Source organism: Physeter macrocephalus, chromosome 15, assembly GCF_002837175.3.
Source record: "Physeter macrocephalus isolate SW-GA chromosome 15, ASM283717v5, whole genome shotgun sequence".
NCBI classification, from domain to species: domain Eukaryota; kingdom Metazoa; phylum Chordata; class Mammalia; order Artiodactyla; family Physeteridae; genus Physeter; species Physeter macrocephalus.
The window spans coordinates 29,084,099-29,100,506 of NC_041228.1; the positions used below are offsets into that span (position 1 = coordinate 29,084,099).

General features: G+C 37.4%; 1 protein-coding gene across 1 annotated transcript in view; it reads left to right on the forward strand.

Annotated features, from left to right (window-relative positions):
- EIF3E (eukaryotic translation initiation factor 3 subunit E) overlaps positions 1–16,408 on the forward strand; it is a 59,672-nt gene that overhangs the window by 23,952 nt on the left and 19,312 nt on the right. The window contains exon 8 of the mRNA XM_024129961.3: positions 15,994–16,120. Coding sequence (XP_023985729.1) covers positions 15,994–16,120 — 127 coding nt within the window. The remainder of the gene's footprint in view (positions 1–15,993; positions 16,121–16,408) is intronic.

Genomic DNA, 16,408 nt, shown 5'->3' on the forward strand with positions numbered 1-16,408 from the left:
AATTTTTGACAGTTTGATTAATATGTGTCTTGGCGTGTTTCTCCTTGGATTTATCCTGTATGGGACTCTTTCTGCTTCCTGGACTTGATTAACTATTTACTTTCCTATATTAGGGAAGTTTTCGACTATAATCTCTTCAAATATTTTCTCACTCCCTTTCTTTTTCTCTTCTTCTGGGACCCCTATAATTCGAACGTCGGGGCATTTAATGTTGTCCCAGAGGTCTCTGAGACTGTCCTCAGTTCTTTTCATTCTTTTTTCTTTATTCTGCTCTGTAGTAGTTATTTCTACTATTTTATCTTCCAGGTCACTTATCCGTTCTTCTGCCTCAGTTATTCTGCTATTGATCCCATCTAGAGTATTTTTAATTTCATTTATTGTGTTCGTTGTTGCTTGTTTCCTCTTTAGTTCTTCTAGGTCCTTGTTAAATGTTTCTTGCATTTTCTCTATTCTATTTCCAAGATTTTGGATCATCTTTACTATCATTCTGAATTCTTTTTCAGGTAGACTGCCTATTTCCTCTTCATTTGTTAGGTCAGGTGGGTTTTTATCTTGCTCCTTCATCTGCTTTGTGTTTTTCTGTCTTCTCATAGTGCTTATCTTACTGTGTTTGGGGTCTCCGTTTTGTGGGCTGCAGGTTCTTAGTTCCCGTTGTTTTTGGTGTCTGTCCCCAGTGGCTAAGGTTGGTTCAGTGGGTTGAGTAGGTTTCCTGTTTGAGGGGACTAGTGCTTGTGTTCTGGTGGATAAGCCTGGATCTTGTCTTTCTCGTGGGCAGGTCCACGTCTGGTGGTGTGTTTTGGGGTGTCTGTAACCTTATTATGATTTTAGGCAGCCTCTCTGCTAATGGATGGGGCTGTGTTCCTGTCTTGCTAGTTGTTTGGCATAGGGTGTCCAGCACTGTAGCTTGCTGGTCGTTGAGTGAAGCTGGGTGTTGGTGTTGAAGTGGAGATCTCTGGGAGAGTTTCGTCATTTGATATTACCTGGAGCTGGGAAGTCTCTTGTCAACCAGTGTCCTGAAGTCCTGAAGTTGGCTCTCCCACCTCAGAGGCACAGCACTGACTCCTGGCTGCAGCACCAAGAGCCTTTCATCCACACGGCTCAGAATGAAAGGGAGGAAAAGTAGAGAGAGAGAGAGAGAGAGAATAAAATAAAATAAAGTAAGATAAAGTAATTAAAATGAAAACTAATTATTAAGAAAAAAAAGTCTTTTTAAGTAAAAAAAAAAAAAAAACCGACAGACAGAACTCTAGGACAAATGGTGAAAGCAAAGCTATACAGACGAAATCTCACACCGAAGCATACACATACACACTCATAAAAAGAGGAAAAGGTGAAAAAATAACATATCTTGCTCTCAAAGTCCACCTCCTCAATTTGGGATGATTCGTTGTCTATTCAGGTTTTCCACCGATGCAGGGTACATACATCAAGTTGATTGTGGAGATTTGATCCGCTGCTCCTGAGGCTGCTGGGAGAAATTTCCCTTTCTCTTCTTTGTATGAAAGGGAGGAAAAGTAGAGAGAGAGAGAGAGAGAGAATAAAATAAAATAAAGTAAGATAAAGTAATTAAAATGAAAACTAATTATTAAGAAAAAAAAGTCTTTTTAAGTAAAAAAAAAATGTTCGCACAGCTCCCGGGGTTCGAACACCTTTGGATTTGGCCCCGCCTGTGCGTATAGGTCGCCGGAGGGCGTCTGTTCTTCACTTAGACAGGACAGGGTTAAAGGAGCAGCTGATTCGGGGGCTCTGGCTCACTCAGGCAGGGGTGTGGGGAGTGAGGGGCACAGAGTGCTGGGCGAGCCTGCGGCAGCAGAGGCCAACATGACGTTGCACCAGCCTGAGGCGCGCCGTGCGTTCTCCCGGGGAAGTTGTCCCTGGATCACAGGACCCTGGCAGTGGCGGGCTGCACAGGACCCCGGGAGGGGAGGTGTGGAGAGTGACCTGTGCTTGCTCACAGGCTTCTTGGTGGCGGCTGCAGTGGTCTTAGCGTCTGATGCCCGTCTCTGGGGTTCATGCTGATAGCCACGGCTCGCGCCCGTCTCTGGAGCTCCTTTAAGCGGTGCTCTTAATCCCGTCTCCTCGAGCACCAGGAAACAGAGGGAAGAAAAAGTCTCTTGCCTTTTCGGCAGGTCCAGACCTTTTCCCGGGACTCGCTCCCGGCTAGCAGTGGTGCACTAACCCCTTCAGGCTGTGTTCACGCCTTCAACCTCAGTCCTCTCCCTGGGGTCTGACCTCTGAAGCCCGAGCCTCAGCTCCCAGCCCCCGCCTGTCCCAGCGGGTGAGCAGACAAGCCTCTCGGGCTGGTGAGTGCTGGGCACCGATCCTCTGTGCGGGAATCTCTCCGCTTTGCCCTCCGCACCTCTGTTGCTGCGCTCTCCTCCATGGCTCCGAGCTCCCCGGCTCCGCCACCCTCAGTCTCCACCTGCGAAGGGGCTTCTAGTGTGTGGAAACATTTCTTCCTTCACAGCTCCCTCCCACTGGTGCAGGTCCCGTCCCTATTCTTTTGTCTCTGTTTATTCTTTTTTCTTTTGCCCTACCCAGGTACGTGGGGAGTTTCTTGCCTTTTGGGGGGTCTGAGGTCTTCTGCCATCGTTCAGTGGGTGTTCTGTAGGAGTTGTTCCACGTGTAGATGTACTTCTAATGTATCTGTGGGGAGGAAGGTGATCTCTGCATCTTACTCTTCCACCATCTTCCCAGCTCCGCCTAAAAGTATGCTCTTAAGCCCTTTAAAGTGCTATTTCAGTTTGGTCCCTGGGCCAGCAGCATCAGTATCATGCAGAGTCTCCAGCCTTATCCTAGAAGAACTAAATCAGAATCTTCAACATAAGAAGAGCCAGGTAATTCTTGTATACATTAAATCTTTAGAATTAAGGCTCTAGGCCATATTATTTGGAAGGAAGATATACATTCCAAGAGAATCCCTTTTATATCATCTTTGTTCCATCATCTAGCTTTTGGTGATAAGAAATTTACTGCTTTATGAGCTAGACTGTTCTACTCTTAGCTAGAAATCATTTTTTAAAATTTATTCTTCCATTTGAGGTCATTGCCTCTGAATATTTTATTATTTCTTATTTGTTTGGGTGTAGCAAAAGAAAACTAGACTGCTTTATGAAAATACTTTAGATACTTGAAGATAATTTTCCTTATTTTCCTTTCCTTCAGGCTAAATGTCTAGTTTTATTAAGTAATGTAGTTTGTCACATTCTTTAGTATTTTGGCTGCTGTTCTTAGGTAACTACCAGTTTATCCACAGCTTTTTAAAAATCTGGATCTTTAAAATTGAAAGCTTATTCTAGGATTGTTATCTAAGCTTTATAGATTACAGTGGCAATGTTAGCTCCTATGACCAGTACATATACTTATATTAATTTAGCCCAAGATTGCATTCTTGGTACGACTTATTGACTGCATTGTTGGTTAAGTCTCACATAACACTTTGAGCCATATTTTTGTTATTTTTAACTCAATTTAAGATGGAGATCCTAATACATTTCAGTTGATTTCTGCTTATTGTCTGTCAAATTAAGATTTTAACATTTTTTTCTAAAATGCATATTTAATTTACAGAAGTATAGTTTAGGAATAGATGGTGTAATACCCATCTAATAGAAAATCAATGAACATTGAACAGTGTATTTTAAATTTTTTTTGTAGTTTTTTAAGTCTTGAAAATAAGGTAATAATACTTTAGCAATATTTTTGTATAAGTTGATGAAATATAATCATCTAAACTGAGTCATGTGAATAAACATGTTCTTTAAATACTCAGTTTAGTAAGATTTTTGAGACTATAAAATATTTGACCTCTTCAGTTAAGTTGTTAACATAATCATCTGGACTTTAAATTTAAGAGAAATGAAGTTATTGGTGGTGATACAGATGAAAAATATTTGCCAACCAAGAATTGCCGGTAATTTTTAAATGTAGAAATGGAGGGGTTTTTTGTTTTGTTTTGTTTTTTGATGTGGACCATTTTTTAAAGTCTTTATTGAATTTGTTACAATACTGCTTTTGTTTTTTTTGGGTTTTTGGCCACAAGGCATGTGGGATCTTAGCTCCCCAACCAGGGATTGAACCCACACCCCTGCCTTGGAAGGTGGAGTCTTAGCCACTGGATCACCAGGGAAGTCCCTGGGAGCCATTTTTAAATGGTTTAAATTGTGTTTTCTGCATTAAATGCTAAGTGTTCCCCTGAATCTGTCAAATAGAAGCACTTTTATCAGAAATGTGCTTGGCTTATTTTTTGTATTAACATCACAACTTAAGTTCAGTAGTAATGTATTTAGTCAGTATTTGCATGACACTCTGGTCCAATTTATTAAAACTAAACACAGGCAAAGAAGTTTTCGTAATAGGAAATTATTTCGGTCTTCCCTTGAAAAAAACAAAAACTACATGGCATTAAGTGAGGTAGAAGATGGTGATTCCAGCCTTAAATTTTAAATGTAAATTACAAGAGATAAGATTTTGTAATTTACATGATATTATAGTTATTTCTTTTATTAGAGATGTTCAAGTATGCCTTCTAGATTCACATTATTCACTAATGTGAACATAAAAGCTTCATTCTGTCTGAGCTGTTGTTCCTCCTTTATTAAAGAAACCCTATTTTGTGGGAAATCTAAAAATTTTAAAGTTATATGCTTTACTCTTTGCTGGATGCTATGATAGATTGTAATCTGGAAAGATATGTAAGTTGTAGTCCATATATTGCATTAAGTAAAAAGCTCCTGGGAAAGGTTAAAAAGAAAAGCCACTGTGTACTAAAGTAAGATCCTACAAGGGTGGTATTATTTTGTTCTCGCTTTTGGTATAGGAAGCATGCAGCTTTCTTTTACAGTATCCTAGGGGTTGATTTGTGAAGAACAAAGCTGAACCAACCTCAAAAAGACTGATGTGTAAAATGCCATCATTATTTGCAATGAGAAGTGCTAAGAGGACTAAGTACATGAAACATGACCAGATTGTTCTGACCCTATAGGTTTAATACATAGGAAGCTGTAGAATACAGAAGATTCCTTTATGAATATTTGGAATCAGAATAGAAAATTAATTTATGTGACTGGAATGTTTCATGCCACCATCAGATTAAGCATCGGGTTAACATATCCATTTCCACAGTAGGAATATCCTTATCATAAGGACCAGATCATGAACATTTTTTGACTTGTTATGTCACCCTAAACATTTGGATGGGCATTTCCAAGATTTGTTTTTTACTTCTCTTTTTATGATTCCATTTCATATCAGTATCTCTCACTTTGCTCCTATCTTCCTTCCCTGTCCCCCTATGTCGATTTAAATATGTTAATATTTTTTATCAAGTTCTTCTCAAGTCTTCCTGATCTGGTAGTTTTCTCTTACTAAATTGATGAATCTCTCTCTGCTCTGGTGCATTGTTTATTTAATCCTCTGAGGGCCGTCTTATTTCTGTTATACTCTGATTCTTGAGAAGTACCTTCTTCATGCACCCTTTGGGCAACCATTATATTTTAGAAGAGGCTTTTTTATTTGTGATACTGACAGTTGCAATCTATGCAGTAGTTGAGACATACCAATAATGGATGAATCTGGAGTACCCATAAAAATGATTGGTAAAACATTGCAAGAAATTTGGGGATATTGGTGAATATAAAGTAGTTACATACCTGTCTTTAATGTTAAACTATCCGTGCATCTTATAAAAAGAGATGTTTGATGAGAATTTCAAACTCAAGAATTAAGGGTATATTTCTCAATATTTATGGAGATTAATCGAACATGCATTCAAATGAGAAGAGATTAAAAGTAACATTATCATGTAGTATTTTGCCTCCCTCCTGAATAATAAAACCTGTAAGTTTGTCTTATGAGTTGATTGATATCCCTAGAATCACGGGTGGGAGTAAGAGCCTTCCCTGAATGAGCAGATTTGACTCAAACATTGGATACTGTAATAGTTGGCTCTAATCTTGATACCTTATAGGTGGGTTAAGGATCGATAAGGACAGCTCTTCTTGAACTCAGTCATAGGAATCCCTAGGCATTGGCTTTCCATGCTACTGCTTACAGGTAGAGTCACTCTGCTGAATTTTTTTTTTTTTGATAAATTTATTTATTTATTTCTGGCTGCGTTGGGTCTTTGTTGCTGCGCGCAGGCTTTCTTTCTCTAGTCGCAGCGAGTGGGGGCTGTTCTTCATTGTGGTGCATGGGCTTCTCATTGCGGTGGTTTCTCTTGTTGAGGAGCACGGGCTGTAGGCGCGCAGGCTCAGTAGTTGTGGCTCGCGGGCTCTAGAGCGCAGGCTCAGCAGTTGTGGCTCATGGGCTTAGTTGCTCCACAGCATGTGGGATCTTCCCGCACCAGGGCTCTAATCCATGTCCCCTGCATTGGCAGGCAGATTCTTAACCACTGTGTCACCAGGGAAGCCCTCTGCTGTAGTTTTTGCAGTTACATATGTATCCAGAAAGGAACATTAAATTCAACTGATTTTTTAAAAATATTTTTAAGTAATGAAAGGAAGTATACAAACAAGGAAAGTAAAAATATTCAAGCCCACTGTAAAAATTCTATAATAGAAATAAGGGGGAAACAGTATGGATTAATCCCTGACAACCTTATGGCTTATGTGAAATCAAAACAATATATTTAATTTGTTAGTAGAATCATTTATTATAGATATTAAAAATAGGTAGTTCAGTTGAGATTGCAGAAAATTTTGTTAAAGATAAAAAATCAAACTTTTATAAAGGAAAACAATGCAAAAAAGTAGATTTGTTTTTTAAATTTTAAAGTAAGGTAAAGGTTCATGGTCATAGAAATATTAAAATAACTTAGAATTAAGACAGTTAATTATCAAGCTGTATTCTACAAGTAGGCTTAATGCCTTCATTTGCATTTCCATGGTTCATATACAAAAACGACAATACCTTATGCCATTAAAAATCTCTGAATAAATTTTTTATTTTTTTTTTGTGGTATGCGGGCCTCCCTCTGTTGTGGCCTCTCCCGTTGCGGAGCACAGGCTCCGGACGCGCAGGCTCAGCGGCCATGGCTCACGGGCCCAGCCGCTCCGCGGCATGTGGGATCCTCCCAGATTGGGGCGCGAACCCGGTTCCCCTGCATCGGCAGGCGGATGCGCAACCACTGCGCCACCAGGGAAGCCCTGAATAAATTTTTAAAACTAGAAATTTTATAGCATGTACTTTCCAGACACAAAACAGTAAAACTAGGAATTATTAAAAGTTTTATAAGTAACTGAATCAAAGAAGAGATTAAATGTTGATAGTTACGAAATACCTTCCAAAGCAGCACTCAGAAATTAATTCATAGCTTTGAGTACTTGTTCAACTTTTAAAACCTTGAGAAGTACAGAAAAACAGAACAAAGGCACTGAAAATAAAATTAGCAATATATTAGTAAATGTTGAAATTACTAATTTTGGAGCATTAAAAGAACTAGGTGTACATGGGGAGATATTCTGCATCCAATTTTGTGAGGCAAATAGGACCAGCCCTATTAGAACATTCAGTAAGATCCTCTTACCTCCTCCAAGACCCAAATCAGATATACACACTGAGGAGAAAAAACACTGGATGTTGAGAAGAAAAAAATACTGACATCAGAATTATCTTTGGCAATATTATTGTTACTGGTGAATGGTTCTTAAACTTTTTGGTCTTGAAACTCTTTTACTATTAAGAGTTTTTGAGTGTAGTTTTGTACGTGTTGGCTAAATTTATTGATATATACTGTATTAGAAATTAAAACTAAGAAATTCTAAAATATATTTATTAATTGACAAATAGTAAATTGATTATAGTTACATATATTTTTATGAAAAATAACTTTACAAAACCAAATTTAGTGATGAGTGGCATTGTTTTACATTTTTGCAGATCTTTACATTTCTGGGTTAATTGACAGCTGGATTTTCATGTTTGCTTTCATATCTGATTTTCATTCAGTCTGTTGTGATATGTCATTTTGTTTGAAGGATAAGAAGAAAACCAACCCTCACACATACATGTAGTTGGGAAAGAGAGGTGTTTTAATAGCCTTTTCAGATAATTGTGAATATCCTTTTTTGATCATATACCAGAACTCAACAAGTAGTAATTTCTTAAAAGGTACTGAAATGTGGGATTTGAAACCATATCATTCAGTTTTTTGGATTCTAAACTATACTAGAATTGTAAACTATATTGGTTGATTTTGCAATTTAAGTGGATCTTTTACCCATGCATGATTTTATGACCGTATTCATTGATTGTTTGGGAAATACTGGTTCACGGTGTTATGCAGGTATTTCAACATATACAGCACCATTATACAACACCAAAAAAATCACATTCATTAATTTCACTACTAAACCCATTAGAAAAGGCTTTCAAGTATTGGAAAGTAGTCAAACTCTTGATGACAGATACAAATTTTCCAAAATTTTACCCTTGTTTTGAAAGCTCTGATTTTTATCATTTGTTTTTATTGAAGGATAGGCTCAACTTTATTATCTGGAAAATGCCAAATACTCAAGTCTGAATGGCTTTGGTTTGACTGTCATTCTTTCAAGTAAAAATAGTGTTCTATGAGAAAAGCAGCTGGTTCACCTTGCAACTCAATAATTGAACATGTACTTTTCCTTAAGACAACCATGACACTGTAGTGTACAGCAGAAGATCTTTTACACACTTCCCATTTTAGTCATACAGAATATTAAAAAGTATGCACAGGTTGAAATTTTTGAAAATTAATAATTTGTACTGCCTAATCAAAGATATAGTTGAAATTGGCTTTTTTTTAACTGTAAGAGTGTGGTTATTAACAATAGTGACTAGTATAGTATGATGCCACTACTGTGATTTGTGCTAAGGTACCAGATGATTTCATTTTTTGTTTACAATTCAGTGATTTTTAGTTATTTACCAAGTGGTGCAGCCATCACCATAAATCAATTTTTGAACATTTTCATCCTCCCAGTAAGAACCCTGATGCCATTTAGACTATTTTTTTTTAAACAGAAGTAGCCTGTTCGCAAAATGTGAAAAAGAAAACTCAGTAGTATTACAGTTTTAAAATTTCACCAAAATACGGTGCTTACCATTTTCACTTGCATTGGGTCAGGTTGCCATATTTTCTTCCTCATTAGTAATGTCTTAATGACTTATTCTGATTTTTGCTTGATTCTTTTTTCACGTGAGAATACACCCAGTTGGCTTGACAGATCATTGTTTCAGCCATTTTCCTAGGTTGCGTATTCTTTAAGTAGAATAGCTTCTGTTAAGTAGTGTGTAATTTGCATTTGTATGTCTACAGTCAGTATGCATTTTTCAATTGTCTCTGATAGGTAGTAAGTATTAATGGAGAAAGTATCATATTTTTCTGTTTTTAATTTCCAGTAGCACAGGAATACAATTTAATGTGGTTCATTGAGTGTATGTTAAATTGATAGTTTATATAGATTGTGATTTCAGGCTTTTTTTAAAGTATGAAAGTACTGTGGAGATAATTTATACTTTTGTCCTTGAAGTGAAAGTTTAGATGCCAGTGCAGGTTAAGTCTCTTACATCATATATATTATCATTTCTGCCATAATTTATTCTGAATCTAAAATGGAGATGATTTACACATTTGAAAAATGTTGAACTTTTAAATGTAATATAATATGTAAGATAAAGTATCAAATGTAAGCTAGAACAGTGTTCGTAGGCTATTAGAGATGAGGCTTTGCCACCAAATGTAGATGCTATTAGGGAGAAGAATGCATTTGTAATACAATGCCCTAGTTACTCTCCAGTTGTAAAAAGAAAGATTCAAAGTTCAGTTAGCAAAAGAATGTTTAATTTGTTTCCTAAATAAAGATATCATAAATATCCTAAGAAATTTCAAGTTTTACTGTTAACAGTCAACTAGATCGTGTCTAGAATTTGTCCTGATTTACCCTCTGCCTTTATTTTTCCTAAACTTTCTAATTGTTCCTGATAAGAAAACTTTTTCATGCAGGTGTTTTACCTGCTTTATAGCTCAGGATGATCTCTAAAAATCCGTTTACCTGCTTTAGCTCAGGATGATCTCTAAAAATCCATAAATTTTTATTCTTTATGTCCTTATAATATCCCCCATATAATACTTAAATATTTTTTATTTGGTGGCATATTTTGTCTTATCTTTTGATTTCTAAATGTTCTGACTTACAATTAGAAAATACTGTAGAAAAAACTTCCATAAAATTGTACAATTAGAGCAGGGCTGTGCTAGAGGAAAAATAAACATTTTTACTTAAGCATCATGAAATTACACTTCCAAACACAATAAATACTGAAGCTCTTATTTAAAGGATAAATTAATTTTTTGAAATCTAACTTAAAATTAATTTTAAATTAGATTTCAAAAATAGGGGAGGTATATCCTCCTTTCTTACCTAATTTATAATCCAAACAAATAAGGTAACAAGTAGTTTAAGAACCTACTTAGCTAAATACAGATGTGTTGTGCATGCTAAACACACTGTAAATATATAACACTTATCAGTGAGACCTGGAGAAGTTAGAGTCCAGTGAAGATGAAAATTGATTTGACTTTTAAATTTTGATTAATAGAGAGGAAAGGAGATGGATGATAAGAAAGAGAAGTAGAACAAAAGAGCACAATGGTTATGTACAGGCTATGGTTTTGCTTTTGTTTGAACTAAGTATATAATTACTGATCCTACAGGAGTGTGAACTAAGGTAATATCCTCAGAATCACCCTTAATCCCCACTCCCTTCCTTTATATATTGATCTATACACATAGCATACATACATACATACATACAAAGGAAGGATCACTTCTGCCCTAGCATGTTTTGAAGTCAGCCATGGTAATGCTGTATACCAGGAGTCTGCAAACTATGGACCATGGGCTAAAACGTCTTGTGGCCCACTGCCTTTTTTCTTATGGCCTGCAATCTAAGAATGGCTTTTACATTTTAAATGGTTGGGAAAAAAATGAAAAGAATAGTATTTTGCAATGTGAACGTTATATGACATTACAGTTTTAGTGTCCATAAATTTTTATAGGAACACACATTTATATATGTATATATCTACACACACGCACACACACACATATTTGGCTGCTTTTGGATTGTAATGGCAGAGTTCAATTGTTGTGACAGAGATCATATATTATTGCACTCTCCCTGCCTCACTCTGCTACTCAGTGCTCTTTGAATCCCAGTGATGCTGCCCTTGTACCTGGACAAAGTTTCAAGTGCCATGTGTATCACTATACTGCAACATTTTACTTCTTTTAGAAAAGTGGACTCAAATGTGCTTAAATTTTTTTTTATATAAATGTATTAATTAATTTATTTTTGGCTGCGTTGGGTCTTTGTTGCTGTGCGCAGGCCTTCTCTAGTTGTGGCAAGTGGGGGCTACCCTTGCAGTGCACGGGCTTCTCATTGCAGTGACTTCTCTTGTTGCATGGTATGGGCTCTAGGTGCGCGGGCTTCAGTAGTTGTAGCCCATGGGCTCTAGAGCGCAGGCTCAGTAGTTGTGGTGCACGGGCTTAGTTGCTCCGCGGCGTGTGGGATCTTCCCTGACCAGGGCTCGAACTTGTGTCCCCTGCATTGGCAGGCGGATTCTTAACCACTGTGCTACCAGGGAAGTACCAAATGTGCTTAAATTTTAAGGCACAGTGCAGTGGGAATTATTTTGTTTCAAATTAGAAAGCAAAGCGTTGAACTGACAGTGTAGATATGCTAAGAGAATACAGTATACATCTACATAACCAGACTGTAAGCACTCATTAATAACAATATTCCCAACTGATTACAAAGCAACTGTCAGAAAAATTAGGAAATTAAAAACAGAATATCTTATCACAGCAGAATTTCCTCACAAAAATTAATGAAAATGAGGCTTCAACCAAAGTAAGTTTCTGAGCGGCTCTTTTGTTAACCAGGTAAGGAAAGCCATTTACCAGTGGTGATTTTGTTAAATTCTATTCAGTTGCAGTGGCCAAAGAAATATGTCCAGAAAAAATGAACTTGTTTAAAACTTTTAGCCTTTTGGTGAGAACAGCTTCTCAGAATTGAAGATATTGGGAGCAACATCAGTAGTCAATTAAAAAATAAAGTATATGATTTTTAGTGGTTTTCCTGGGCTCTTGATGAGTTGAGAGATGTTTACCAATATGGCTAGTTGTTGGCTTGAGGAGTCAGTGATGGATTTGAAGTGACTGAAGAACATGCCTCTCTGAATAGACTGTGGAACAACTACAGGTGAAAATGTTTTCAAAGTTGAGGAAACACTAATTTAGTACAGCCTGAAGTGGAATCTGCTAAGATGTTTTAAAACTTTTGGTGGCAAATATGTGTGGAGGAGAAAAATGCTTACTAGTTGAACAGATTTACAAAGCTTGTGAAAATGTGAGTTGTTCAAAGCCTATAGTTATCCATTGCATTGTTCATTTCCAGGTACTTTGTGGAAAATTCTTGAATCCGTGGTGTATTACTGAACCATTAGTGTCAACAGTGAACTTCATTTGCTATCGTGGACTTAACTGTTCTCAGTCCATGAATTTTTGTCAGATCGAATATCTTGATTTTTCCTGCTACCACAGTGATAGGATGGCTTTGCAGTGGCAAAGTTTTATTGTGACTTTTTTGAGGTTGGGGCAAGATTGAAATTTTCTTGAACAAAAAATTGCCCTCAACTACTATTATCAAGCCATGAATGGCTCTGGAAGTTAAGCTATAGACTTGATAATGTTTCTGAATTCCACCTAAAATTACAGATCAGAACAGTACTTATATGCAAAACTTATACTCTAGTAGTCACTTTGATAATGCCTAACATAGCATGAATCCTATGTCCAGCTGCTTTATACATTTTCCATTCTTTCAAAAGTTAAAAGAAGAAATGAGACTCTCATTCCTACACAAATTTGTAGTGGACACATTTTTTGGGCTTAAGTTACAATTCCAGAAAGATTTAGACCTCATTGTAAGTATTGGGTTGGCCAAGAAGTTCATTCGAGTTTTTCTGTAAGATCTTACAGAAAAACTGAACCTTTTTGCCAACCCAATACAAAGGAAATTTCTGTATTTGAAAACTCATTTAACTGTGCAATTGAAACAGGAGCAATTTATCTGCAGTGTGATGATATGCTAAAAGGCAGTATCAAAAGAACTTAACAGAATTCTGTAAAAGCCTTCCATAAAAGCCTTCCAAGTGATAAATATGCTCAATTAAAATCTTATCAATTGATACCAGAGGTCAAATATGTAAAATCTCGTTACAGATCAGCATTAACAGATAAACATTTGCAATAAATTTTAATGATAGGGATTTCTAACTTTGAACACAATTAAGCAAAGTTACCCTATTAAAGGAATTTTATTCTTTTCATTAGTAGACCTGAATTATAAAAAATTATAGTCAACTATTATATTTTGCGTTTTGTCAGTAAGATATTTTGGAAATTTGTTTTCTTGTTATTTAGGTTATTTAGGTACCTGATTAATATTCTCAATCTTGCCTCTTGACCTGCAAACCTAAAATATTCATTATCTGGCCCTTTACAAAAATTTTGCTAACCCCTACCATATACTCACATAAGAGAGATGATTTTTTAAGAAAGTCATTCTCCAATAAAAACAGTGAAGTTACACATGGTGCAGTGATACAGAGAAAGGATAAGTAAAAATAAATGTTTAACATCATATAAAATTTAGAGTTTTTTATTTTGTATGGATAAATCTATGAATGAGTTTCATAAATGCCTACTAAAATTACCTACTTCAAAACTGATTAAGAACACCAACCATGCTCTGCTGTACATGATGTCTCTGATAAGAGTATTGAGGCAATCACTTGTATTGAGTGAACATTGCATTTTAAATTTTCTGCCTAAAACTCAGGCCTAATTTTTCATATAATGAAACTTTTAGCTGATTTGTGTAGTTATCTTTTCTTAGAAACTGTTTTATTCTTAAGTGAGTGTTGATTATTTTTATACTTTACCTTTTTTAGAGGAAATTTAGGGAGGGCTAAGTGGGACTAGATTTTATTTAAGTGTTAGGTTACTATCAGATTCCAGGGTCTTCTAAAGAGTTCAAACAGCATTTTATGGGGAATCTGCAATATGACAAAGTATAAAGATTTATTAACATTACAGTCTGGGAGAACTTGGAAGATAAGGTATCTGAGCTGGACCTTGAAGGATGGCTAGAATTTAGGCCTTCAGAGGGATGTGTTTGGGAGAGCAGTCCATATGGAGTGAGTTTTAAGAAGTGAGGGAAGCAAGAGGCAGTCGGTGGTGGTGTGGTGGGAGATGGATCTGGATGGGTACTTTGGGACTTGAAGATTTAACTTAGAGAAATGGACTTTATTGACAAATGTTTCCAAGCTTGGCATAGTACCTGGTGCTCAGAGGTTCTTACTGGATAAAAATTGGAGAGCTATATGAGGAAATTGAGCAGGAGAAATACAAGATAAACACTGAATGACAGAGGGTAGCCAGCTGGGGAGCATCAAAATAGTTTCCAGCCTTTCATCCCCTGAAATTATTTTTTTAATTCTTTAATTTGTGTTGAGTGCCTGATTCTCTAATTGAGTAGTGTTTTTTTGCACATAGGTTTTCACACATTTGTTCTTCTAGGGAAATGAAATCTTTTGAAACAGACTGACAGCATGTATAAGGGCCTTGCAAAATCCTCTTACTCAACAATGGTAATAGGATTATTCACCTCTTAAGTGAGTCTGTCATCTCACTCCAAATTGGGAAATACCAGCTGGCATTCTCATCATTTAGACTTTTTCTTGGAGGAGATGGCCCTTACAGCAGGGGTCCCCAACTCCCGGGCTGCAGACTGGTACCCGTCCTCAGCCGGTTAGGAACTGGGCTGCACAGCAGGCGGTGAGCGGCGAGCAAGCAAGCAAAGCTTCATCTGCTGCTCCCCATCACTCCCGATCGCTCGCTCGCTCGCACGCTCGCATTACCACCTGAACCCGCCCCACCATCGAGCATATTACTACCTGAACCACACCAACTCCCCCCCCGCCCCCCTCCCATGGAAAAATTGTCTTCCACAAAACTGGTCCCTGGTGCCAGAAAGGTTGTGAACTGCTGCTTTATAGTATTCATTCTTAAGATTTTGCAATTCTAGTTTTCTGAAACAGTGCAATCTAATGGGCTGTTCAAGTGTTTTATTTTTATTTTTTTATAACTTTATTTTTTTAATATTTGGCTGCGTTGAGTCTTCTTTGTTGTGCACGGGCTTTCTCTAGTTGCGGCGAGTGGGGGCTACTCTTCGTTGTGGTGCGCGGGCTTCTCATTGTGGTGGCTTCTCTAGTTGTGGAGCACGGGCTCTGGGCACGCAGGCTTCAGTAGTTGTGGCACATGGGCTCACTAGTTGTGGCTCGCAGGCTCTAGAGCGCAGGCTCAGTAGTTGTGGCACACAGGCTTAGTTGTTCCACGGCATGTGGGATCTTCCCTGACCATGGCTCAAACCTGTGTCCCCTGCATTGGCAGGCGGATTCTTAACCACTGCACCACCAGGGAAGCCCCAAGTATTTTTTTTTAATCACAGGTGATTATAGATCTAAAAAAACTGGGTAAGTTATTAATATTAAGTAACTTTTATATTTTTACCTTAGGTATCTTAATGCAATTCAGACAATGTGTCCACATATTCTCCGCTATTTGACCACAGCAGTCATAAAGTTGTGGAGCACGGGCTCTGGGCATGCAGGCTTCAGTAGTTGTGGCACATGGGCTCACTAGTTGTGGCTCGCAGGCTCTAGAGCGCAGGCTCAGTAGTTGTGGCACACAGGCTTAGTTGTTCCACGGCATGTGGGATCTTCCCTGACCATGGCTCAAACCTGTGTCCCCTGCATTGGCAGGCGGATTCTTAACCACTGCACCACCAGGGAAGCCCCAAGTATTTTTTTTTAATCACAGGTGATTATAGATCTAAAAAAACTGGGTAAGTTATTAATATTAAGTAACTTTTATATTTTTACCTTAGGTATCTTAATGCAATTCAGACAATGTGTCCACATATGCTCCGCTATTTGACCACAGCAGTCATAACAAACAAAGATGTCCGAAAACGCCGGCAAGTGCTAAAAGATCTGGTCAAAGTTATTCAACAGGTAAAAACTAAAATCTTTATTGATTTTTAAAATGTGCCTAAACTTTAAGTCTAACCTCTTTTTCTGAAAAAACAGGACTCTTAGTTCTTAAGATAAAAATGTTTAAAAATAGGAGGAAGTATACATGAAGAGAAAAGAGCCGAAGAACCCCAAATGGGCATATACTACTTTAAGTTCATGATATACTTATGGTAGATGTGGTATGAATGAATACTGCTCTCTGCTAGTTAGATACTTAATATGCATTGTGTATTAGTGTTGCTCTTATTGCAAAGGGTGAAGGAGATC